The 27,222-nt window shown below is 40.9% G+C and overlaps 1 protein-coding gene across 3 annotated transcripts in view; it reads right to left on the bottom strand.

The window, feature by feature from the left end:
• PTPRT (protein tyrosine phosphatase receptor type T) overlaps window positions 1-27,222 on the bottom strand; it is a 1,346,273-nt gene that overhangs the window by 169,082 nt on the left and 1,149,969 nt on the right. For 2 of the 3 annotated variants that reach the window (XM_069077714.1, XM_069077712.1), the window contains 2 exons: window positions 14,155-14,290; window positions 6,669-6,698 (listed from right to left, as the gene is read on the bottom strand). In XM_069077714.1, coding sequence (XP_068933815.1) covers window positions 6,669-6,698; window positions 14,155-14,290 — 166 coding nt within the window. The remainder of the gene's footprint in view (window positions 1-6,668; window positions 6,699-14,154; window positions 14,291-27,222) is intronic. The other variant, XM_069077713.1, reaches the window with a different exon arrangement.

The following is a 27,222-nucleotide window of genomic DNA, read 5'->3' as shown; positions in this document are numbered from 1 at the left end:
ATTCCAGAGCCAGTACTATACCCATCATGTACTATACTGCATTCCCTAAAATATGGCAGTTGCATGAGGAAAGTGCATAATGCGACGAGTTCAAAGCAAGGAGAAATCATTTTCATAGGGGAAGGAGGTGATGGTAGTCAAGGACAGCTTGGCGAAAGAAGAGGCATTTGAGTTAAGCTTGGGAAAGTGCAGGTACAATGATCAGTTGAAGGATTTGGTAGGTGGCACTGAGCTTGGAATCTGGAAGACATCTGTATCAGTTCAAATTCAGCCTTAGACACTTACTAGCTGTGTGACCCTGGGCAAGTCATCTAACCCTGTTTCCCTCAGCTTCACACATGTAAAATGAGCTGAAAAAGGAAATGGCAAATCACTCCAGTATCTTTTCCAAGAAAACCCTCCAAATGGGATGATGTAGCGTTGGATACAACTAAAATGACAACAACAGTAGCAGCAGCCTAGGAAAAGACAGAAAGTGGAGGTATTTTTGAATGTCTGAAGAGCTGACATGTGGAGTACAGTCTTCTGCTCAGCCCCAGAGGGTAGAACCAGGACCAATACGTAGAAGCTGCAAAGAGATTGATCTGGGATTGATGTCCAGGAAAACTTCCTAACAATTAGGCCTCTCCCAAAGTGGAATAGGCTGCAATCAGAGGTGGTGGGCTCCCCTTCCTTGGAGGTCTACAAGCAGGAGTTGGATGACTTTGTGTCAGCTATGTCATAGTGGGGATTTTTCTTTTTTGAGATGTTTATGGTTTGAACTATCTAGCCACTGACATCCTCTTCAACTCTCAAAAGCCATGATTATACAGATGGGGACAGAACGAAGCATGATGGAGGAGGAGGGGGAGGAGAAGAAGAAGAAACAATATGGGGGTAAAAAGTACAGTGGATGAATAGCAATAGAGACCCTTAGGCAAGAATGACTAGACAAGTCTTACTCTAGCTTAGTTCATTGTGTATCGACTGAAAATTATGGGGATGGTTTTGATGGCCTTTCAGGGTTTCCTCCAGTCCCTGAATTCTCTGATGCTTAGATCAGGCATCTGCTGAAAGGAAGGGAAGCACATCCCTGCTCTTGCAGGACGGTGGGTAATCCCCTCCCCCCTACTGCTTTTTCGAGTAGCACTGAACTAAAACGTCTTTGCTTCAAGCAATTACTGGAACAGTTACATGACTTGAGCTAAATCAACCTATGGTTACATGGTTTCTCTTAATCTACTTTTTGAAAGTACGAACTGGAACTTTTCATTGTTTCTTTACTATAGAAAATAGAAGGGAAATGCACCAGAAAAGGGGCTTTCCAATACTGTGAGGTGGGATGTTATATGACATGGTCCCAAGAGAAGGAGGATGGGATCTAGTCCCCTAGTTCTAGAGTCCTCAGTTCCAGTCCATTTTCTGCCATTAACTCAATACCTGAGTTTGGCCAAGTCATTTGATTCCTTTATTTCTTCTTGTTTAAAATAGCAGGGTTGGTCTAAATCAGGGGTTTCCAAGCTTTTAGGCTCCCCAGTAATATGGGATTTAATAAAGCTAAGGTAGTTTTAGGGGACACAGCAGAGGTACAGCATCCAGGAACAAGAAGGTATAGTCAGAGCAGGAATTTGATAACCAGAAGATCACAGGGAAGAGAACAGCCTGGATGGTTATGACCCTCGAGTTCAATGCTCAGAGAGGCTGGCTGAAGGAACCGAAGAATCTCTGGCCAAGAGAAGGGAGGGTTCAAGGAAAGATCACAGGATCATGGACTATTGAGAAGATAGAGAAAATGATTGCTATCTGTGTAACTGAATACTAGTATCAGAATATATGCTCGCCTTTTGTACTCCCATTATTGTTGTTGATGCTGTTAATAATAGAGTTCTGGATCTAGGTTTGGATCCCATCTTAGTCAATTACTAGCTTTGTGACCCCAGGCAAGGCATTTCACCCCTCTCTCAGCCTCAGTCTTGTCATCTATAAAATGGGGATAATGTTAGCAACTACCTCACATAGCTTGTGTGAGGATAAAATGAGATTTTATATATGTTTATGTATGTGTATATATATATACATATATATATCTTGAGAAAAGCTCAATGTACATATAAATATGAGTTATTATGCCTTCTCATCTATTCTCTCTTTCCTCTTATCTTAGAGGAAGAATTGTCTTTCTTCCTTGGTAAGGACAGACCTACTTATGAGCTTGATTCCTATCTATTGCTTCTGGATCCTTATCCCATCGATTAATTTTTTTCTCCAGGTTTCTCTCCTTAATGTTAGAGCCTTTCCCTCTGAAAATATCTCTAATTTAGTGTATAATTTGTTTTAATACAGTTGCTTGCATGTTTTTTGCCCCATTATACCATGAGCTCCTTGAAAGCTGGGGCCATCATCACCTTCCTTTATGCCTCACCCCTCCTCAGTGCTTAGCACATAGTAGGAGCTTAATAAATGCTCGTATGATTGACGGGTACAGGTGCTTAATATATGTATATTGATTTGACTTGACTTCATTCTCTCCCTTCCTATTTGACTATAGACACACCCAGGTTTCTTCTATCCTAAAAACAGAACCTTTCTCTTAATTCTGCCACCCTCTAAAGTTACTGTCCTGTCTCTTATCTCCCATGTGATCACAGCCAAACCCCATAGCCTCCACTTCTTCAGCACCCCACCACTCAAACTCTCCCTCTCCTCCATCTATTTGGTTTCCTACTCATTGCTCTCGGTGGAAATTGCTGCCACTGAGGTCACTAATGATCTCCTACTAAGTCAGATGATCTTTTCTCAGTATTCAGCCTTCTTGAGTTTTCTGCATCTGACACTTTTCAATGTCCCTTCTTTCTTTACTTTCCTTTTATTTTTAATGCAATTGAGGTTAAGTGACTTGCCCAGGGTCATACAGCTAGTAAGTGCCTGAGACTAGATTGGAACTCAGGTCCTCCTGACTCCAGGACTCTGTGCCACCAATTATGCTCCCTTCTCCCCTGACCTTCTTAATATTCTCTCTTCCCATGACTTCTGTGACTGCTCTCTCATGGCTCCTCTGCTTCATCTTTGAAGGCTCCTTCACCTTCTCTATTACTGACTTTTCTTTCTCCTCCATTCCCTTGATATAAACAAATGTGACCATAATGTCCTGCTTTTTAAAGCTTTGTCTTTTCATTTCTCAGTAGCATCTCTTTTGGCAACCTCATCTATTCCAATACTTTCAATGTACCTTCTCAGTCTCACTCATACTCTACCTCTTTTGTCTGCTCCTGGCCATAAGAGAGATGCAAATTTTCTTTTCTCCACACACATTAAGTCTGTTAAATCCTTCATCTTAAAAAGAACCTGGGGACTTTATTAGTCTACCAGGCTAATATGAGTCAACGGTGTCATGTGGATTTCAAAAAAGCTACTGTGACCTTAGGCTACACTGACAAAAAATCAGAGCCCCAAAGGAAGAACATAATGATCCCACCAACCCCAGACCCCATCTAGAAGGTAATGGCTAGGTTTACATGGCAGTTTTGGAGAGACATTAAATGGATTGGAACTCATTCGGAGGAGGTTGACAAAGAGAGCAAAAAAAAGAAGACTTAAGGATGTGAGTTTTTTTTGAAACCCTCCTAATAGCTAGAGCTATTCAACAATAGTTAGGTTGTATCTTAAAGTAGTGAGTTCCATCTCAGGAAGTAATCAGACAGAAACTGATAATGTTGGGGTTGGGACAGTCAGGATCCTTCCACTGGGTAGCTGGGAGGCTAAACCATTAAGGTTTCCTCCAGCTCTGTGATTCCAGACTTATTACTGATCACCTTTGCTGGACTCCATTTCCTAATTCCTGACTAAACCAGAGTTTCTATGCTAAATTAACTCCATAACTGACCCCCTTAGTGATAGAGACACCCAAGACCACTGAAGAGCCAAGTCTCTTCTCTTATTTACTTGTGGAAAAGCAAAATAACCCCCAGGGCGAAAAGATCCTTTAGGCAATGAAATAAGTTAAAATCTGGGCCTTGGCAAAGAATCCCATGTAGATTCTTGAAAGCATACATAATTTTATCCTCTGCCTGAGGAAAGAGGCAAGGGGGAAGTACTGTTCACTGCCAACCACAGCAGAGTCTTCTTAGGAGGGAGTTATGGCTATAATATAAGGGGCATATGTTTAGACTTAAGCTAGATAATTCAGAAAGCATTATTCAGGTATTTCTGTCACCAAACTTCTAGTCTAGTCTTCAACTATTCATCTATTCCTGTCATAATCTGGGCAGTTAATTCCCCCTCCCATGTTGAAATATCTTTTTCTTTCCAGGACTCTATCAGTGGGTTCTTTCCCTGCTGTGATCTTTTTCAGTATCTCTGTTATGTGACTGTTTTGGTTGGTTGATTTCTATGTATGCATGAAAGAATATCTTGTAGGTACAAAGTCTCAAAAATCCTCTCCAGATTTTCCTGACTGGCTCCAAGTTCTGGCACTAATAGATGTTATAGAAAGAATATGAGCTTCAAGAATCCTGATGTAAATGCCAAGATGAAACCCAACATCAATTAGAAGGAAAAGTACAAAAATATTTGATGGGAAAAGACATGCTACTGGAATTCAATGGCTTTGTGTTTTAGTGAAATATTAGAGTTAATTAAATTAAAGCTCATTGTCATTTGAATTTCTATCCTTAATATATTTTAATAGAGAAGTTAATGCTAATGCCTTTCCTCTGAGATTATCTTCAATTTATGCTCTGTGTTTGTACAGTGTCTATATATGTATGTATAAATGTGTATGTATACATAAGTATATATATGTGCATGTATGTGTATGTGTGGGTAAAGTACATAATTGTTTGCATGTTGTCTCCCCAAATAATTGTGAGCTCCCTGAGGGCAGGGAACTTTTTCTTCCTTTATTTCCCCAGTACTCATCCCAGTGTCTGGCAAAAGTAGGTGCTTAATAAATGCTTCTTGACTTGACTTCACGAACTTCAGTATGCCTCCTCTACTGCACTGTAATGAGGCACCACTAGGTCTCCTGAGCTCCTGGGAAGAACTGTGTTCTGTGCCTAGCTGAGCATTGTAAGCGTAGACCCCAAAGCCACCAGTTGGTCTGAGATGATCCTGCTTCCCAAAGGTATGATCGTGGAGATTTCTACTGTGAAGAAAGCTCGTAAAAGCAGAGGGGGCCAATTTACAGCCACCATTTTGGAAGGGATCATAGGAAGAGGGAAAAGACAAGATTCTAGAGCTAGGAAAAAAGCTAGAAATTTTCTATTAAAACCCTTCAATTTTCAAAATGAGAAAACTAAGGCCCCAAAAGTCAGAGGGACTTGCCCAAAGTCACATAGTGAGAGATTGTTCTGGGATTTGGCTCCTACTTGAAATCCAATGTTCTTTCCAGTATTCCATTGTTTCCCTCCACCTCCTAGCTTCCACAGGACCATTGCTTAAAAGAAGTTAGACTGCATATGAAAGAAATCAGTCTATTATCAATTCACAGCATTACTAAGAAAATTTTAAAAGACCTACAGCAGACATCCTTTATGTTACTGACCCTCATTAACATCTGTGTCGCCTGTCTCTGACATTGGTAGGTATTATAGAATCAATAAAACCTATGTGGCTGATAGATACAGATAGGCTGATAGATTAAATGAGACAGTGTATGTAAAGGACTCTGCAAACCTTAACACATACATATAAATGTCAGGTATTCTATCCTATTTTATTCAGACACTGGCTCCAATAGTCAAGGAGCAGCTGGATGCCAAATTCTTCCAGGGCTCAGCAAGCCTGGGTGTTTGATGACTATTGGACATTCCACAGACTCTGGGAAGCAGGATAGAAAAATGAAAAGAACTGCAGGTTACATCTCTGTCACTAACTTGTTAGGTGAGCTTGGTCAAATTTCTTCCCTACTCTGAATCTCAGCTTCACCATCCGTGAAATGAGGGAGGTGAACTGTCCAATGGTTTCCTTCGATACTCAGCTCAAATCCCATCTTCTATGAGAGGTCTTTCCCAGTCCTTTCAACTGCTTCCTTCTGAGTACTTTCATCTACTTTATGTGTATACTATACTGTCGACTTGTTTACATGTTGTCTTGCCATTAGAATGAAAGCTCCTTGAGGGCAGGAATCATATTTTTAATTTTTTTGGTATCCCAAGTGCTGATCACAGTGCCTGGCACACAGGACATACATAATAAATATTTACTGACTGACTGACATATAATAAGCTCTTTAAAAATTCTTATTGACTGACTCGCTAAGGGCCTTTTCATATAGTTCTGTTAGTAAAGGATCCTATGGCTGCATAATACATGGTGGTTGATGATTGCCATTTTCATATCCAGGGGTGGGTGGGCAGTATAAGGAGAAGAAACATTTTCTGACTCTGGGATCTGGCCGTGGAGAATAACACATGCTGCTGTGGAGGAGAGGCAGCATCGTACGTCACGGAGAAAAGAGCTCTCTAAAGGGAGCTAACTCTAAGATGGCAGAAACAAAAGCAGGAATAAACGATGAAAGTGTATTTCAAAAGTAAAAGAAAAACAACAAACAAGACAAACGATGAAAGCTGCTGGCAGCCTAAGAAAACACAGGTTCACATGGAAAATAATCCTCGTTGGGAGGGGATGGGAGCTCCTGCCGCACCACACAAGGCATGCTGAAGAAAAGCCGGCCCCAGCTAGGTACTTACAAGTAATAGGAGTAGGAATATGCATTTCTTCTATATATTGATGGGCAGTCAGATGAAGAAAATGTCCAAAAGGGGGGAGAAAGAAAACAAACAAACAATAATTAGACTTTGATGAAATCATGTTCCTTAGAAATGCACATAGTATTTTACCATCCCTAACATGAATGAAGTACTGCATTCTTTTGTAGTCCCTCTAGGAATCTCGAGCCAGCATTCTTGGAATCTCTTCCCCCAAAATGCAGCTAGATGCAGAGCTGTGGGAGAGTGGAAAGGGCTTTAACCTGAGAATCAGAGGGAGGAGAGTCTGGTTCCAGTTCTGCCACTAACTTGCATTGTGAGAAGTCTCTCTTTCTGGGTCTCAGTTTCCTCATCTGTAAAATGGGAGTGTTAGGGCAGTATCTAAAGTCCCTTTCAGGTCTGATGTTGTATGTCCTCTTGTTCTGACATTCTCTATTCTGTAACCTATGGTCTGCTTTTGCTCCAACATTCTGTAGTCTACATTCTAAGCGAGCTTCTGGTTCTGATAGCCTGTGTTCTAAGAACCCTTCCAGTTCTAACATTCCATGTTCTAAGGTCCATTCTTGCTCTGACAAACTATGCTCTACAAACTAAATGTTCTTCCATGTCTAGCACCACACAATTCTAATGGACCATCACTATAACTGCAGCTCATGTCTAAGACTCTTTCCCTGAACCTTTGTGACAAGGAATATTCTTATAGAAGTGCCATAGTTTGGTGGACTCTATCCTTTTCTCTCCTATTTTCCTCTCTCTTCCTACAACTGGTTATACTGGCTTAACAGAATTTGTCACTGAGGAAAAACAATGATATTTTTGGTCCCAAACAATGTCACAGTGTTAGGTCATGACTCTTATTAGAAGACAGCTCTTTCATGTTACCTAATTAGATTACTTTATTGGGCTTCCTTGTCTATAAGGCAAGCCTGCCTTGTACTAACTCCTTTGAGGCAAAGAGAAGATGGCCTTCAAGTTAGCTTTATCTTGAAAAGGAAAACTAAGCTGCTTCTTCTGGAGTCAAGGGAAGAGAAGAAATCTTATCTGTTGGGAAATAATGCATCCACAGACTACATGCGGTTTTTGGATCTCAGGGTAGGAAAGGCTCCTAAGATCATCAAGTTCAAAACCTTCATTTGACAAGTGAGGAAACTGAAGTCTAACAAGAGAAAGTTATTTGTGCAGTGAATTAGTGGCAGCGCTGGGACTGGAACCCAAATCCTCTGACTTGAAGTCCAGGGCTAATTAGTCACTAGTTAATTCAGTGTTCTGACTTTGGTTAGCATATTGCTTTTTGAACTTGGAAGGCTAAATTTCAACTTGAGATTGACCCAGTTAAGATGAATCCAGTTGATGGTAAACATCAATAACCATGATTTCCCCATACAGCCATACAGAGCTAGAATGGTATGCATTGCATTAAGAACAAGGGCAAAGAAACTACCAAACAAAATCATCCATTAGTTTATCAAAAAACATTTACCATTTTAGTTATAATCAACTACATACATTCCAGGCACTACACTAGACATTGGGGACACTGAAACACAAAAAAATCATAAGAGTCCCTTCCTTCAAAGCATTTACAACCACTTGGCAACAGTGGGAGAGGGGGAATAAAATGTAGATAATGAAATACAAAATATTACAAATGAAATAAAACTGATTTACAGGGGGCAAAGCCCTAGCACTTGACTGCACTTGAGGACTTAGAGGGTTACATGTGGCCTCGAGGCCTCAGGTTCCCCACCCCTGCAGTAGCACTTGGTGAGGATTAGGGGACTGCTGCTGTAGAACTACATGCTTAAGTTGAGTCTTCAAAGAAGCAAGGGCTCTATCTGCTAAAAGGTTGAGCTTAGGAAGGAGTATATTCATTCCAGATATAGAAGAGACAGCTGTGTAAAGGCTCTTCAAGCTGGCATTCAAGTTATTTTTAAAATGGCACCCATCCTCCCTCTTCAGCTTTATCTCCTATCCGATGCTCTATCCCAAATTGTCCTTTAATAAGCCTCACTCTTTACCATCATGAAGGAGCTCTTACTGTTTTATCACTTGGAATGCCCTGTCTTACTACTGTTAAACCTCTTTCCATCCTTCCCATCATGTAAGGTTCAGCTGAAACCCTAGTTTCCTTCAAAACACAACTCCAAAATCACCTTTTACATGGAGCCTTTCCTGATTTCTCTTAGTTGCTAATGCCCTCCTTCCAAAAATTCCTTTTTTTTTTAAATTGCATTTCTTGTACATGTTACCTTCTCCAACAGAACAATGTAACCTGTTGAGGGCAGGGGCTCTTTCATTTTTGTCTTTATATCCTAAGTGGATAGCACAATTCCTGGCAAAAAGACCTTTAATGAATGCTTGTTGACTGGCTGATTGAAATGTCACCTCCTCCAAGAAGACTCCTGTGAATCTTCCTTTCGGGAAATATTCTCTTCCTCCTCATAATTCCCATAATACACTATCTGTGCTTCACTTGTCATGTTCAGCCATATATTATGGCTATCTCTGTACCTGTCATCTCTTCAAGTAGAATGCAACTTCCTTGAAGTCAAGGATCATGTCTTCTTCATCACTGTATCTCCTTCAGTACCTAGCACAGTTTTCTACATGAAGCAGGTGCTCAGGAAATATTTGTGAGATTTAATTGAATGCAAGAGGCCTTGATGATGCGGGGTGAGCAGAGCTAGCTTGCAACCTGTTTCTACATAGATTGTCTATAGAGGGAGAAATAAGGCCACCGCCCTGTTGGCAAATGTTTCTCCCAGAAATGTGTCCATTTTGCCAAACTTGTTAAAGTGGGGGCACATGTAGGACTCTCAGCAGAGGGCAGACGACAGGATGTTTTCAGTTTAATCTGGAAAAATTATTTTTGCCAGATGGAGGCAAGAAAATGAGCATTCAAAGACGCAGTGCTAAGTGATTAAGCTTATACTGCCAATCCTGGATAACAAAACCACAGATGGGAGCATGCACCGACCTCCCAAAGAGACGCCCACAACCCGAACAGACACAGACATCCCAAATATGTCCAGACCCCAAACACATCTCTCTACACCCAAGGTACACACAGTTATGTCAGACACACATGGTGATCCCAACCAGAACATCAGGCCAGTCACAGGGATGAATACCAATGCACTGGCCCCCAAATACAAATACATAGGATCACAGAGATCCAGAGCCAGAAGGAACCTCAGAGGCCTTTTATTTTTTTTTAACAGATGAGGAAACTGCAATTTAATGACTTGTCCAAGGTCACACATTTAGTAAGGAGGGAATGCTTTTGTATCATACCCACATCCCCCCAAACCTATAATACAAGTACATAATGGGAAAAGAGCCCTGGCTTTGGAATCAGAGTATCTGGGTAAGCTCAAATCCCATCTCTGATGCTTCCTACCTTTACGACCTTGGCCTGGTTATTTAATGTCTCTGGGCCCCAGTTTCCTCATTTGTAAAATATAGGGTCTGGGTGAGATGGATTCTGAGGGTTCTTCCAGCTCTAGGGCTCCTATCCTATGACTCATATCCCCCATTTATAAAGCTCCTACTATGTGTCAGGAACAAATGTACCACAAAACCCTCTATCTCCCCAAACATATACTCCTAATATCTAATGACTTTTTCAAATATTTTAACTCAAAAGTCATGCCTACTACTCTAAACTCCTATGCTCTAAAACCATATATATGCCCCTAGCAACACTCCAGAGAGGACTCCCAGAAACACACAGCTGTAACGCATACCTCTTGACTGCCTAATTCCATCTTGACACTCTGAACATATACTGACTCCCTCCAAATACACACATACACACACACACACACACACAAACACTGACAATTATGCCCTAAACAAACACTTTAAAATAACTTTCTCAGTTGAAAGCTGTTGCCAAATAATTTTATGACATCAGTTATAAGGTCTAAAGCACTTGCAACTTTTCTCTTAGTGGTGAATAAGCTCTAAGTATTAAAATGATAGAAACTGATAACTAAGAACTTTGATATTTCAAAGTGAGCACAGAGTCAATAACAAAAAGGAAACTTTTTTTTAATACATCAAGGGTTGGAATATTACTATTGTAGTGACAAAAGGCAGTGTCATCCTGAATAAGCTATAAGTTGCATAGCTGATGTGTCCCCTGACTTTTTTTTTCTTTATAGACTTTTTGAAGAGAAGGTAAAATCTTACCCAATGGATCTCATTAACAAGGGACCCAAACCAGCACATTACCTGGAAGCCCAAAAATAACCACAGGCAGGTCATACTATTTAAAATGTTTGTTGGGTAACACATACTGTGACCAAACACTAGGGAAACACAGGGGTGCACTCTATATGTAGGCTGATGCCAACACTCAAATGAAGAAACATAACTGTCCAGTTCTTAGTACAGTGCCTGGCCCATAGAAGACAATAAATGTTTCCTGATGGACTGACTCCCTGTACCCACACAGATATAGTTGTGTGATGCTGGGAGGCAGTTCCTGACTGACTCAGAGGTCCAAGGTCTCATTAATGTCAGAGAGAAAGCTTCTCTCATAAAGGTGCTGAGTGACCAGGATTTTCTGTTAACTCAAATTAGGGTTGCTGTGTGCACTCTATTTTTCTTAGTTTGAAAGTACAGATGTCACAGGGTGGCTAGGTGGCGCAGTGAGTAAAGCGCCGGCCCTGGAGTCGGGAGGACCCAAGTTTGTTTCTGGCCTCAGACACTTAACACCCACACAAAAAAACTAGCCGTGTAACTTTGGGAAAGTTACTTAACCCCAATTGCCCTCCAAAAGGCAAAAAAAAAGTATAGATGTCAATGTTATCATGTTTAATTTCTACCTGTGTTTCCTTTGGTTTTTATGTAGTTCCAGAGTATGTCAGGTTTGCCAAAGTGAAGTGGACTGAGCTTTTGTAGAGATGTCAGACCACGGAGCAGGTGAAGGAGGAGGAGAAGCTTGCATTCTCCTGCTGTTCAATACCCATGATGTCTGACATGTATAAACATAGCTTTGGAGACTATATCAGACTCCAAAATATTCCCAGTCCCAGACTAGAGGCTGCTATGATGAAATCATAGAGTGGAGCTGCGTTGGGGGGGGGGGGTGAAGATCAAGGGTCAGCTGCTTGTACCAGCGGAGAGCAAACCCTTGTGAGAAAAGATTCATCTGGGAATCACAAGCAACCCTGAGAAGGTACCCTGGACTTTAAATTTCTTTTGTTATATTGTGGGGAGCTACACTTGTGAGCTAACCAATTGGAAGGTCTTACAGACATTTTCCCCAAGTTTTTGGAGGGCAAACTTGAACTAAGGAGCATAAGACCCTGAACAAACTCATTGTGTGACCATGGACTAGTCACCTCATGTCTTTGGGCCTTAAATTCCTCATCTATAAAGTGGGGATAAGAAAATTCACACAGGGTTGATGTGAGAAAAGTGCTTTGTCATCTTTAAGGAGTTACAGAAAAACAAGCTGTCTATGAAAGAAGAATGGAGGTGGAGAAGAGGAAACAGAAAAGGAAGAGAAGAAGAGGGAGGAGAGGGAACAGAAAGGGAGAATGAAGTAAGAAAAAAAGAGGAGGAAGAGAAGGAGAAGAGGATGGGAAAAAAATAGCATTTATAAAGCTCCTACTATGTGCCAGGTATAGTACTAAGCACTTTACAGTATCTTATTTGATCTTCACAACAACCTTAACATCAACGTCTAGCAAAGAATTATGATCCCCACTTTACAATGAAGAAAACTGGGGAAGAAAGAGACCAAGTGACACAGCCAAGGTCACATAGTGAGTGTCTGAGGCCAGATATGAACTCATGTATTCCTGACTCAAGGCCCAACTCTCCATTAGTGGATAGATCATTGCCACCCAATAAATGATTAATGTTGTATTAATTTTCACCCTTGTGGTTAAAAAAAATAAAGTCATACATTTCATTTGTCTTTGAGAATGACTTCAGATTTCTCCACAGGCTCTCAGACATCTATGATATTGGTTAGCCAGCTTTCAAAATGACCCCAATTGAGAGGATCACATAGGAATCACCAGTAACTACACAATAGGCGATCAAAAGGCCTAAGAAAGGTTTACATAATCTTATTACCCTTCTTGTGTTCACAGGGGGAAGAACTCCCTCTTCCTCCTTCCATTACAGTGAAGTGTAAGGGACTTGGGGGGGGGGTAGAATAATAACATGTCAAAGTAGAAAGAGACCCTAGAATTCAGCATGTGGTCAAATGTCCTAATTTTGCAGAGAAGAAAACCAAGGTCATGAGAGGCCAAATGACCAGATCAGTATCATGAAGCTGGAAAGCAGTAGAGTTGGGGTCCTGTCCCTGGGTTCTTCCATCATCCCACAAAGGCTTCCACTGAATGGTGAGTTTTATTCATCATGTAACCTTTAGGTAGGTTATTTAATTTGTCTGAACTATTGTTTGTGGTATAAATAGAATATATCTGGCATATGTAGTTTTCTTGGTCTCTTTTTTCCTTTCCCCTCCAGAGGAGGCAAGAACTCATGATTTATGTCATTCTGTAGGATAAGAACAGGGACTTGAGCTATGATTTCATCATTACAGAAAGCTCCTGTATTTAGGACCCCTTCCACCAACACAAGCTGGCACCTTCTCTGCAAGTTAGGGTCTTAAAAGAGTTGGTTAAATCACTGAGAAGGTAAGTGACTTGCCCAGGGTCATCCAGCCAGTATGTCAGAAGTAGAAACTGGACCTAGGGCATCTCTATCCACTAGTCACACTGCCTCTCACTTCAATTAATATTTGCTATTAGTAGTTTACTCAGTAAAAATAAATAGTTGTAGACCCAGATGAATGACCCAGGTGACCATTTTTGAGGCTTTGCCAAGAAAGCTGTCAACTTCAATCTTGGACTCTGTGATTTCCAGAGCAAGTGAAACCGCCAGCCAATTATGTGGACCATCCAAAAGCACAATTTGGCTGTCACCTTGAGCAAGTTACTTCCCTCCTTTGGAATTTGTTTTCCTTCCTGGCAAAATGAGAAGTGTGGAGCACATAATCTTTCTAAGGTTCCTTGAGCTTTAAATTCTATGACCCAGAGATTGTGCAGTGATCTGACCATGTAATCAATATATAATCAATGACTGCTTGCTAGAAAAATGATCCAATTGATGGGAGTCAGTGGGAGGTAGATTTTGGCTCGAATAAAAAAAAGTGAAGTGAAAATGAAAAAGCAACCCAAACTTCCTAACAGTCAGTGCTGTCTAATGAAATGAGACATCCTGTGAGGTAACAAACTAATCACTGCACGTCTTCAAGCAGAGGCCGAACCAGCACATGGAGGGGAAGCTTGCAGTAGAGATTCATTCCTTGGACGGGGGCTTGGAACAGATGGGTCCCACGGTCCCTAACTGCTCGGAGTTCTCAGATTCATGAACCAAATGGCTGTCTGAGCAGAGCCAAGTAGAAATGAGCTGTCTGATCCCTAATTATCAGGAAACTTACCTTCTCTTGATTGTGAGCATGGCACCCAGGAGAATAATGACAAACATCAGGAGTCCAGCGATCACTCCAGCCATTTTCACTGTATTGTCCACCTGTTTCTCAGGTTCCACAGCATTGGAATTCTGTGTGGATGCTCCTTCAAAGGAGGGGAGGGGGAAAGACACACAGTTTGTAAAGAATGCTCATGAGTCATAGCGCAAGCATCTTGAAATACACCAAGGCGAATATATTTGACACTCTAGAATGGACGAAACAATCCATCTGGTTCAGGTTATAGCCCTTCCAATGAATGTTTCCCAAGACAAGCCTGGAGCAGAGGTGTCCGGCCATATGTGGCCCACAACACTCCCAAGTGTGGCTCAAACCAGATTAAAATGTCATTGTAAAATATTAACAAAATAAATGAAAACACAACAAAACATAGATAATATTCTATTTTAAAACTAAGTTAACATATGGCCAGCACATGAGCAGGGATCCTTATGTACAGTTTAGTGGATTCTGTTTCTATTTGAGTTTGACCCCACTAGCCTGGAGGATATGGATCTCGATACAGGAAAATATCTAATATTCTGTGGGGAACAACTCTTGGGCAGTAGCCTGGGGACTTGGTTTGTAATTTGGATGAAGGAACAACATCTATCTCTAAATATGTGCACGTGACTCTACTACTACTAAGTTTGTGACTACAGCCAAGTCACTTTAGCTGTCTGAACCTCAGTTTGACTGTCTGTAAAATGGAGATGATACTAATACCTGACCTGATTCCTGCACAAAATTGTCATAAGAATTCAGTGAGAAAGTCTTTTGAAAATCTTGCGAAAGCATGGTGACTCTATTGTTATCATTGCTATTATGACTGTCATTTTATTTTATTTTTGGCTCAGATCTGTGGTTTCATTGGAGCCATGGACTTCTGGTGAGGAAATTCCCTCCAATGCATAATGATAAGTAATCTGCAGGTTATTGTCTTAGAGAGTTTTCTAGTAACACTGATAGGTTAACTGATTCGCCCAGGGTTACCTAGCCAGGAGGATGTGTCAGGGATGGGTCTTGAACCCAAACCTTCCTGAGTCTCTATTCCCTATACCATATTGCGTCTCATGATTGTTATGCATAAAGAAGCAGTACGGTATATTGGGTAGAGTGCTAGCTTTAGAGGCAGTAAGACCTGGATTCAAATTCTGCCCTTGACATTTGCTAGCTGTATGACCCTGGGCAAGTCACTTGGGTAACTCCCTAGATGCCATAAACTATAGTTAGACTCGAGCTGCATTAATGGAGGGAGTTTCATGCAGAGATAAAACTCTTGCTGATGAAATTCTAGATCTCTCATGTACACAAGTATGATACATATGTTTTTTGTCATAGAACCATAATTTGTATTTTTTTGCCCAGGAAAATAGGTCCACTTGACATAATATGAAAAGCACTGAATTAGGGATTGGGAGAACGAGCTTTGTCCTCCAGGCTCTACTAATAAACAGGTATGCTCCCTAGCAAGGAACCTCTGTTTGCTTCTCTGTAAAATGGGCATGAAGTGGGACTGCATGACCTCTAAGGTTATCCCTTAATGTTTTATGATTCTATGATTTTAACAAAAAAGAAACATAAAACTGACAGACTTGACCTAACAGATTGAGAAGTACTATGGGATCTGATAACTACACTCATTTTTTGTATTCCTCAAGCCCTGTGACTTATAATGAAACATCTGATAAGCCCTTCCCTCTCCTACATGGAGCTTGGACAAAGCCAGGGGAGTGTGGATACAACTACTGACCAAGCAGAGGGACGGAACTTGGCATGAGGCAGCTAGGTGGCACAGAGAAGAGAGGACTGAGCTTAGAGTCAGGAAGTTCTGAGTTCAAATCCAGCCTGAGCAAGTTACTTGACCTCTCAATGCCTCAGTTTCCTTAAATGTAAAATGGTGACAAGAATACCTGTCTCCTAGGACTGCTGTGAGGTTAAAATGAGATATCTGTAAGGCACTTAGCACAGTGTCTGGCAGAGAGTGAGTACTTAATAAATTCTCATTTCACTTCTTTCTCTCTTCCCTGGTGGTCAGACCAAGAGGAGGTAAATCTTTTTGGACTCTATGGATCCCCAAATTGAGAAGAAAGCAGCTACAATCTGTGTTCCAATGGAATTCTTTCCAAAGACTGTTAGAAATCCCCTCCCTTCTAGCTCACCTTTGCACTTACATAAACTGTAGCCTGAACTTAAAATAGAATTCTGGGCTCATCTCTGGGCAAAGGGTTTCAGATGGCTGCATCCTGTCAGCTCCATTATTCACTAGCTGGGTGACCTTGGGGAAGTTGTCAACCAGCATAGGCTTAGTTTCCTTCATTGGCAAAATGACTCAAGTTGAGTAAATAGCTTGGGAGTTTCAGGAAACCACTTAGTGCATCTTAGACTGCCGGTCTTGACTCCTAGGCAGGCCATTTTTTTGGACTCAAAATAGAGGTCTGTTACAAGTATGTGTATAAATAAGGTGATTATTATAATGGGAGTGGTGGTGGTGGTTGAATCAATGGTACACATTTTAATTTCTGATCACTGGGAAAAATTGGGTATCTCCTCCTTAGAAATGCAGGTAGGGACCCATTGGTGAATCTCTTTCCTGAGTTGCAATACTAGTTGCTGGGAATTATAACTGAATTCGGGACTTTTAATCACTTTGTCAAACAAAGCAACAAATGGATTCCTCATTCTGATTTTCTACAGTAATGACAAAAGCAGAAAGTTGTGGAAGATTTACTTTGATCTGTTCTTGATTTTTGCTTTCTGTATTCACAAATTGCATTATTGTATTCCTCACAAAGCCTTGACATGAAGCTAAAGGATAAATGGAGAACGTGCACTAACCCCATTCTTCACTGATGGGATGTCTAGCGATTTTTTGTCCCAAGTGGTGTATGGTATTAGGTCTTTCAAAACTACCCAAGTTTGGGGCTGGCTTGTTTACATCTGCCATTGCCGTGGAAAGGCTATGTGATAGCTAGATAGTGCAGTAGACAGAGCACCCAGGCTGGAGTCAGGAAGACTTCAGTTTGAATTTGACCTCAGATACTTACTGGGCAAGTCTCTTACCCTCTGTTTACCTTTGTCTTCTCATCTATAAGACGGAGATGATAGTAGTATTGACCTCCCAGGGTTGTTGTAAAGATCAAATGAAAAAATAATTATAAAGTGCTTAGCACTGTGCCTGGTACAAAGTAAGTCCTATATAAATGCGGTAAGAGTGGTAAGAACACTGAACTTAGAGTCAAGAAATCTGGGTTCAAGGCATGTTCTGCCATTTATTAGTTGTGTGGCCTTACACTCACTTCTTAACCTTGCTGGGCCTCTGGTACTTTCTTTATAAGGGGGGGAAACTAGGTAGCTGGATTTTGGGTAGCATTTGTATTCCTGTTTCCAGTAGTCTCCCTCTCTCCCTCCCTCCCTCCCCCCCTTCCTCCCTCCCTTCCTTCCTCCCTTCCCTCCTTCCTTCCTTCCTTCCTTCCGTCCTTCCGTCCTTCCTTCCAGCAATTGGGGTTAAGTAACTTGCCCAAGGTTTTACAGCCAATTTTTTTGTGTGGGTGTTAAGCATCTGAGGCTGGAACCTATCCAGGATCTCCCAACTCCGGGGCTGGCACTCTTACTCACTGTGCCACCTAGCTGCCCCTGTGAATTTACTTTCAACGAGATTAAAAAACAAAACGACTTGATTCCTGAAAAAAAAAAGGGAATATCTTGTTTATTCATCCTGAGCTCTACCCAGCTCTTCCCAGAAGCCAATACAAGGTCTGGCCTTCTATCCACCATGCCTGGGACTCTAAAGCTCTTTGATATACTTCCTCCACTCATTCATTATCTCTGCCTCCTCCCCTCAGGGACTATGCCCCTGAAATCACCCTAGGCTCTGCAGATGGCCTCTTATAAAATCTTGCTAGAACTAGGCTTCCATAATACTAGAAGGGTTCCTCCACAGGTCCCATCCTGCCCCTTTCTACTTCCCCCTTATGTCTAGTCTTCTCCTATTAGAATATAAACTTCATGAGGACATAGAGATTGTCTGACTCGCTTGTGTCTGTGTTCATAGCTCTTAGCACAGCACTTGGCACATGGTGACCACCTAATCATTGCTCTGTCTAGTGGATACAGTGGCTCCAGGAGCTTGTGAGCACCTACGACTATCCAATGCACTTGTTTTTGTTTGTATTTTTCCTAGCATGTGAATGGAAGGGCAGGGAGAGTTTCAGAAATAGCATTTTTAAGTTCACTTACATAGAAAAGGTCTTTATCAACATTACATCTGCATGACTTAATAGAACTAATGAAAAGAACTGGTGGTAAGGGAATAATGATTCATTCTCAAGGTACTGTCATTGGTTGTGGGCCTAGTCTTCAGTTTTAAGTTCAGAGAATTTCCCCTGTAAACATGAGCTGCAAAAAATAGGAGTCACAGATAAAGAACCTTTAATTGCAATTGATAAAATCAAGTAAATCTCCCTGGATGCATACTTCACCGGCTGGTGATAATTATTGAAAGGAAAGAAAAGAAACCAGCTGTCAGAGACAAAGTGCCTTAAGTAAAGCTCTTGGAGTCCCACAGTCAACTCTCCCTTAACCAAGGACATATTATCTCATGTGGCTTAACTGAAGCAAATCTTACTTTCAAGTTGGACAGTTCACCCCTAATCTACTTAATTACTTCCTTTGTAGATATCCCTCTTTCTTTCCATTTTTACTTTTCTGTTGCACCCAGTAGGGGAGATCATTGAAATCTAAGTACCATCTAGTCTCCACAGGAGGTTTCAAGGACAGCAGCTCTGCTTACGATGATGCTTTGTATAGGCTGCTGGGAGTTGCTGCATAGAGCTCAGGATGGATAAACTGGAGATTGCCATTTTTTTTTTCAGGAATCAGGTCTTATTTTTTAAAATTTTTGCTGTAAGTGAAATCCCAGACTGCTGGCCACACATTCAAAAATCCAAATGATTTTGGGATTATCCATTTTTGCAAACTGTCTATATCTCTGCTTTATCACAGAACTGAAGGTAATAGGGAGGAAAGAAGGAGGCTGGATAAATGACCTCTAAGGTTCCTTTGGCTTTAGATCTTTGATCTTATAAACCAGGTCCTCTTTCTTGTCTCGGAAATGAGGTAACCAAAATGTTTTTAACATTTATGGATTATTTGAAAGTACTTTGGCCATTCAAGCAAAAGTTTCTACACCTAGCCCTGACTTGTAATTCAAACAGCCATGTTTACTAGTGTATCTGTCATTACTGAGTAAATTTAATGAGATTTAAAAATCATGTTTCTGTAAATTGGGTGATCTTAAATGAGTCAGACATCTATTTAACAGAACCTTATGTATTAGAATTCTATTGAAATGAAAATCATACTGCATTCCCTCAAAAAAAATGACATGTTCCATAAATCTGGCTTTCTCAGTAAGAGATCTCTTAAAGTATTTTGGAGCCCTCTGATGTCAGTACCATATATCTCAAAGTGGAATTCTTGACTGCTGTCAAGGAGGAAAGTTTTTTTTTTTTCCCAGTTCATTATCTACTGGTAGAGCTGAGCTTGTTGCTATTATCCACCTATTCTTAGTGGGAGTCTCTCACTTCATGGTTCCCTGGGTTCACGGTTCACTTAGGTGACACGATTTGGGGTTCTGAGGTGGCACAGGGTCCAGTATGTGATCAGGGTATGTCAGGGTTTGGTGTTACTCAGTCCGAGACCAGGCCTTAGTTTAGGGCCATAACAACAAACAACAGCTGGACTTTTATTTAGCATTTTAAGGTTTGCAAAGCTCATTACCTACATTATCTCACTAAACAACCCTGTGAAATTGAAGCTATCATCCCCACTTTACAGAGGGGGAAATTGAGGATTAGAGAAGTGATTTACCCAGTATCACCCAGGTATCAAATACCTGAAGCAATGTTCAAACTGAGGTCTTTCTGTCTCCAAATCTATTGCTCTATGTATGCCATGCTGCCTTTCTGAAGTAAGGCTCAACTCTGGGTCTAGGTTTCAAAGTCTGGACAGGGTTTAGGGGGTCGGCCTGGGATGAGGTGAGGGCTTACTACTGAGTCAGGATCAGGGTTCACTCTGTCTATTGCTGGGGTCAGGTTTCAGGTCAGTATCAGGTGTCAGCCTTGGTGCCAGAATCCAGTGTGGGATGAGAATTTGGGGGGTTATTTTGAGTTTCACTTTATAGCTGAAATAAGGACTCTGTCTAAAGTAAGGATTAAGAATTAATCTTTGGTCAGGGTAAAGAGAGTTAGGTTATAGAAAGGGTTAGCAAACTGTTAGAAGCTAAGTGACCTCCCCCTCCCCCAGCAGATCAAGCCCCTGACCTTGTCCTCAATAACATGCAATTATTAGACGATCACAGAGAGCCCTTTGTCTATGCTCCGCCTAACATAGGTGGTACTCTGATTATAATAATAACATCCATAACAATTAAAGTAATTGCCTACAATTCTTAGAAATGATTATGCCACAAACATTCCTAATTATGCTGACTCATTAAATTGTTAAAGGACTAGAGGGCAATGACACTATTGTTGCTATAAAATGGATGAGAGGTTCTTGCCAGTGGTCCTTCCTCCTGCCTCCCTTCCTTCAATCCATCATACCCTTGACCCAGACCGAATCTGTTTGGTAGATGGAAAATTTAGAGAGTACAGAGTAAATGCACAGCTATTGCTTAAAATCTCAGTGGAGAGAAACCCTAATACTCTTCTCGCTGGAACTTGTCTTATTTTCACATCTTCATGGTTTCTCGTGGAAAGTGAGAATAAAGTTTCTTTGTAAAAGAGAAGAAAAGCTCCCCAGGCAGGCTTTGTGGGCCAAGGATCGGAGGGAGAGACATAGAAATACTACTGTTGTTTCAGAGGAGGTAACCCCTTCTGCCAAGGCCAACATGTTTCTTTGGCTTTTATCCCCTCTTTCTCCTCCAAGAGCTTTCCCATGTGTCATTTCTCAATCTTCAATCTAATGCCTCTTTCTGGTTCCCCTAGAGATGTGTTCATATCTACTCAATTCTTAAATAAACCTTTGCTGGACCCCGTTGGTCCCCAAGCCATCATTCTACATCCTTCTTCCCTTTCATTTCTAAATTTCTTTAATTTTCACGTGGACTAATTGCTTCAACACCTTTACCACTGCTCAATAGTCTAGAGTCTAGCTCCCACCCCTGTTGTTTGTTGTTGAGTTGTGTCTGACTCTTTGTGACTTCATGTACCACAGCATGCCAATGATATCAATAGCATCTTCTTGCCAAAGATACTGGAGTGGTTTTCTGTTTCCTTCTCCAGCTCATTTTACATATGAGGAAAGCAAGGCAAACAGGGCTAAATGACTTTCCCAGGGTCACACAGCTAGTAAATGTCTGAGACTGGATTTGAACTCAGGTCTTCCAAACTCCAGGCCCAACGTTCTACTCACAGAGTCACCTAGCTGCCTCCTCCAACCTTATTACTTAACTGAAAATGCTCTTTCCAGGGTTTCCAACAATTTCGTACTTGCTCAATCCAATGACCTTTTCTCACTCCTCAATCTTCTTGATCACTGTCTCTCTGAAGCTTCCCATACTACTGACAAGTCCTGAAGCCATGTTACCATGCTCCCAACTTTTTTCCAATGTAGGCCTTTCTGAAAATGGAACAGGGGGTCCTAAAATGAAGGACTGTTCAAATGTAGAATGAACTGCTTCAGGAAGTAGTTTCTTTCTCATTGATGAAAGTTCTTAAGCAAAGGCTCTGAGCCTGTAGCAGGGTTGTAATCAAGAGGATTCTTTTTCAGGCCTCAGTTGGACTGAATACTCCCTGAGGTTCTGTTCAAATTTCAAATCTGTGGTTTTATGGCTGTGTGACCACTTTTGCCATTACTACTACTGATATTAGGGAGGAGAAGGGCAGCGTGAATGGTAAGAGGAGAAAAAAAGATGATTTAAAAAGGAGGAAACCACTACCAGCACAAGAGGATAAAAGTTCCAGGGAGGCAGATTTTAGCTTGATTGTAAAGAAGAACTTCCTAATTTCAGAGTCATACAAATAATTTAGTGGACCCCTTCAGGAGGCTACCTAATACTTCAGAAAAAAAGGCCAGAGGAGAAATTGTCAAGGGTTTCCGTAATTTACAGATAGGTGGGATTAAAAGGCTTCTGAGGATCATTCCAACTTAAAAGAGTCTATGCAATTCTGGGTTGCTTGAAGGGGGAGAAGGCAAGTGTGGAGTATGAAGCAGGAGGTGAGTGGGAAGGGAGGGGAGAGGATACTACATGAAAGGATCTGGCAGTTGTCTCTAAAAACAAAGGCATCGGGTACCATGGAGAGGATGGAAGAAGGCCTCTAAAGAAATCAGCAGGACAATGAGAGTAGTTTCACAGGGTACCAAGGGAGTTCAAGGGATACTGAAGGTACAAAGAAATTCTGGAGTGGAAAGAAACAGGGAGGATAGAAGGACACTGAGGTAGTATAGACACACTGAGGGGAGGACAGAGAAACCCTGAAGACAGCCTCATCTATTGCATACCTCCTCCCTGTTCTCATTTCAGAGAGTTTGTGGTTGTCTTCCAGAGAGCTGAAATGGGTGGATCAAGCCAGAGGGGGCTTTCTGTCCCCTTCTCAAAACTATTCAGGAGAATTGGACAGTTCATCTATTCCGGATGTCATTTCTTATCCCTCTGTCACTAGAAGGTGTTTCTAAATCCTATCCAATTTATTCTCTATAAATATGGCCTTGGAGAGACAATTGTATTACCTCTGAAAGGAGGGCTAGGAAGGGGCAGGTACAGTAAATAGTTGCCTAGATCTGGTAGCTCCCAGCCAAATTACACTTATGAAGCAAGCATGCCACTGTAGGTCCAGAAAGCAGAAAGAAGAATCTATAAAAGGGATTAGTGCGAGCAGGAGCAAAGTCAGTGGGAGAACCAGGGTAAATACACAGCAAGGAGCTAAGATTAGTGCTACTAAACTGAGCAAGAATAATGAAAACTACAATAAGAGAGCCATTGATTGCTGAGATTCCAGCCAAATCCACCATGAAAACATTTTCTTTACTCTCACCCTTTCCCCCTCCTTCCTTTTTTTGGAAAAAGAAACATTGAATTTCCGCTAAGAGCAGATCTATATCCTCAAGACTAGGGAAGCTATTAGGACGCTCAGAGAAAGAGAAGAGGTTTTAATATTGGTGTAAGAGCACAGAGGGTGGCCAGAAAGGATCCCTAGAGGACCCATAGTAACTGCCAATTGGGGGGTGGGGTGGCACAACCTTAAAATAAGACACTAGTAGTTCAAATGCTGACCTGAGCAGGGGGTACAAGGAGGTAGAGGGAGGGTAGGGGGTGCTACTTGCTATGTTGGGTGGTACCAGTCTACCTTTCCTATTTTCTCCCCCTTTTCTTCCTTCCACATACTCTATGCTCCAGTCCAAATGGACTGCTCTTTGTCTGGAATGTCTTTTATATTTGCCTACTGAATTTTGACCCATTCTTTATTGTTCAAATCAAATACCCTTCTTCCAGAAAGCTTATCCTAACCCCACTGTCAGTAATGACCTTCTTCCTGAAACCTAGGCTTTTAACAGCATTCTGTAATGAATTTGTTGTTTAATATTATTTCATTATCTTTTTTGTGTCTCACCACCACCACTATATAGGAAGATCTTTGAGAGAAGGGATTATATACATATATATGTATGTATATATGTAAATGCACAAATGTGTGTATATATGTGTATATATTTTATATATAATTGAGTTTTGTGCCTTTTTATTGCTAAGGACTATAAGATGATAGATTTATGACTATAACGGAATTTAAAGGTCACCTAGTCCATCCTAGTCTTTATTTTAGAGATAAGGAAACTGAGGCATAAGGAGGTAAAGAGACTGACCAAGGACACATATGTAGCAAGTTGGATTTGAACACAAGTTTTAGTACAGTACTCTACATACGTTAAGTGCTTAGTAAATGTTTTCTTTTGAGACATTGCATTTTATGATTAACATGATTGCAATATGATTATATCTTATATTATTGAGAAGTTAAAATCAATATAGCTTCTAAGAGTCAGAAGGAGTATTAAAAAACCTTTAGTTTTATGCCCTAATTTTTACAATGTCAAAGATAAGGTTCAGAGATAGGAAAGCACCATTCCAAAGTCACAGAGGAGAGCTAAGATCAGAACTGTACCTTCCTGATTCTCAACCCAGGGCTGTTCCTACCAATTCTCATCTGTATTTGAAGATGAAAATGCAAATGGTGAGAAGAGGAAAAAAAATCCTTATGGACTGGAAGCTTCAGGTCCCCTCTTAACCTTTCCCTAAATGTTTTTTTTTTTCCTTGTAGCACATGTAAACCTTCTCCTGCCATGTGACACTTATACACAGCATCCCCAAGGAGATTTAAAGTTCTAATATATTAGCAATAATTCTGTCGACTACTGAATATGGGCTCATTCAAAAACCTATTTAGAGAAAACAGCAGCCATAATGTATTAATAGCCTTGGGTTTGTCATGCTTTGGATGCTCTAGTTAAGGACCTTCACAATGATAATATATTGATGCCAACCTTTTAAGTACTATGGAGAAATGTGGTTCAGGGCTTGCCTTTGAAGACTTATACAATAGCATTTATAAGGAGGGCATGGGATTAGATGTGGTTTGGGAATTTCATACTTTTCTATGCCCGGTCTACTGCTATGTCTGGGATTTAGGATGCAGAAGACCCTGTGACCAGAGGAGGATTTGGATGCTGACCTGAACCAGCCTATTGGAAAAAAACTTCCAGGCTGTATGTTGGGCCTCAGAAGATGTGATATACACTATAGCATGTACCCCCTCCTCCTCCCTTCCCCCTTCCCCCTTCTCTCTCTCTCTCTCTTTTCCTCTCCTCTTCTCTCTCCCACTATCTTTTCCTCTTATCTCCCTCTGTACCCCACTTCTCTCTGCCATTCTTTTAGTCTTAGCTGCAGGGTATTTTCACAAGGCAAACATGATCATTTCATCTGTAATTATAAACCAGGCCCAGTGGTATTATGTATTACAGTGTATGGCATGGGACTCTACAGCAGTCTTAGGGATGAGTCTTAGTAAAGAACTATGGGGCTATACTTATATGCAACAAAATCTTGGCAACCTAGTTTGGGAATAAAGAAGAGAGAAAGAAAGAGATTTTTAATAGGGAGCAATGAACCTCCTTCACAGGCATTGGAAATTTGGGATGGGTGTTCCACATATGCCCAGTCTAATTTGAATTTCTTGAATTATTCTTGAATATGCTTGAATTAAATATTCAAATATTCTTGAATAATCTTGAATTTCTGACTGCCTAACCTTACAAATGAGGAAATTGAGGTTCAGAGGGAAGGAAGTGGCTTATAGGATCAAAGATCATAGGATCACATATTTCAAGTTGTAAGAGACCATAGAATTATTCATAAAATCCAACATTCTAATTTTATTGATGAGGACACTGAGGGTCACAAAGTGAAATGACATGCCTAAGATCATGAAAGTTATAAGTTTTAGAGTCAGGATTTGAAGTCAGGTCCCCTGACTCAAAAATCCACTAGTCTATACCAGTGGCATCAAATTCAAACAGAAATGGATTCTTGAAACCAAATATCACAAATTAACATTATCTATGTTCTGTTGTATTTTCATTTATTATGTTAAACATTTCCCAAATACTTTTCAATCTAGTAGAGGCCAACACTTGGTAGTTTGGGCATGAATTCCAAAAGCTTGACATGTCTGCCCTATCTAAGAGGGTAGTAATGCTTACTATAAGCTCAGCTGCAGAACAGCTAGGGGGAGAATCATATGGTTGATAAGCTAATGTTAGATCAGAGGTGTTTTTGACCTGGGTTTCCTAAACTATATGAAACTATTCTATAGTTCTACCATGGACAGTTCCCCACTGTTTATGGCCTTGGTAGGTTACCTCCAGAAAGAGTATGAGAGGAGGTGGGGATTGAGGAGGCCAAGGAAGAGTTAGGTGCTTAAGTTTATTCTTTTAACAAATTAGGACCCTTAGTAGTAAACGTTTTGCAGACCAGTAAACATTCACTGCTACCGGTTTGCCACAGGCTGGGGAAAAGACTTTTATATAGTAAAAGGCTAATTAACTAGCCCATTGGGACACTAGGAACTCCCTGAGCACCAACACATCTTAGCTCTTAGCTGAACAAACAAGCATATTCTCAGTGATAGAATCTCTCTCTCTCCCTACCTCTCACCTCCAGATTGGCTTTGAAATGAAAGAAGGGGCTGGTGCTTACATCTTGAAATATCCATCAGTAAGAAATGTGTGGTTTGTATTTATATTGGTCATTATTACCATCAGGGGAATACACATTTTAAACTACACCTTTAGAAGTGGACAGCCTGTAAAAAAGAATAATTCCTGGGCATCTAACCCATAAAAATAATGTGGAGATGCACTTGGAAATAAATAGAATAGAATGAAATAAACCTGTCAAAAGAATAATATTCAAAGCAATCAAAAGGGGGGAAATGGTAAGGAGTAATGGGTATGTTATAGAATTAGATCTGTGTTTTGTTTTTAACATCATCTGCTCATCTAACCTAAATAGAGTCCAGAAAACAATGGGGACTGTGCAAATGATGAGTCATAAACAGGATCCTGAAAAGAATCATTTCTGTACAATCCGGTCCTATGCATAATGGGCCTTTTGAGAGCCTGCTTGATATTGTCATTTACAATGGCATGTCTGGAACATGTCACTTGGTCCTTAAAGAACAGCACCCTCCAACTATACTGTATCAGAAACAGACAATGGCTAGGTCCTTGCTCATCATTCTAAGGACTGTTGACCCTAAAAGGCTTTGTTTTGGCATTAGATCAATGATACCACTTCCCATTCCCAGTTCCATTTCTACATTCCCCATGACTCTGTTATGTAAGTAGACCCATATGACTATAGTACAACATGGTTCCCCAGATGGCAGCTACTTTTTTTTGGTGAAGTCTTCAAATGTAGGGTGTGTGTGTATGTGTGTGTGTGTGTGTGTGTGTGTGTGTGTGTGTGTGTGTGTGTGT

Source organism: Petaurus breviceps, unplaced genomic scaffold (assembly GCF_028583685.1).
Source record: "Petaurus breviceps papuanus isolate PSGF00001 unplaced genomic scaffold, PetGlider_PUasm1.0 90994, whole genome shotgun sequence".
Lineage (NCBI taxonomy): Eukaryota > Metazoa > Chordata > Mammalia > Diprotodontia > Petauridae > Petaurus > Petaurus breviceps.
The sequence above is the reverse complement of the archived record's forward strand: the minus strand, read 5'-3'. Positions and strand labels throughout refer to the sequence as shown.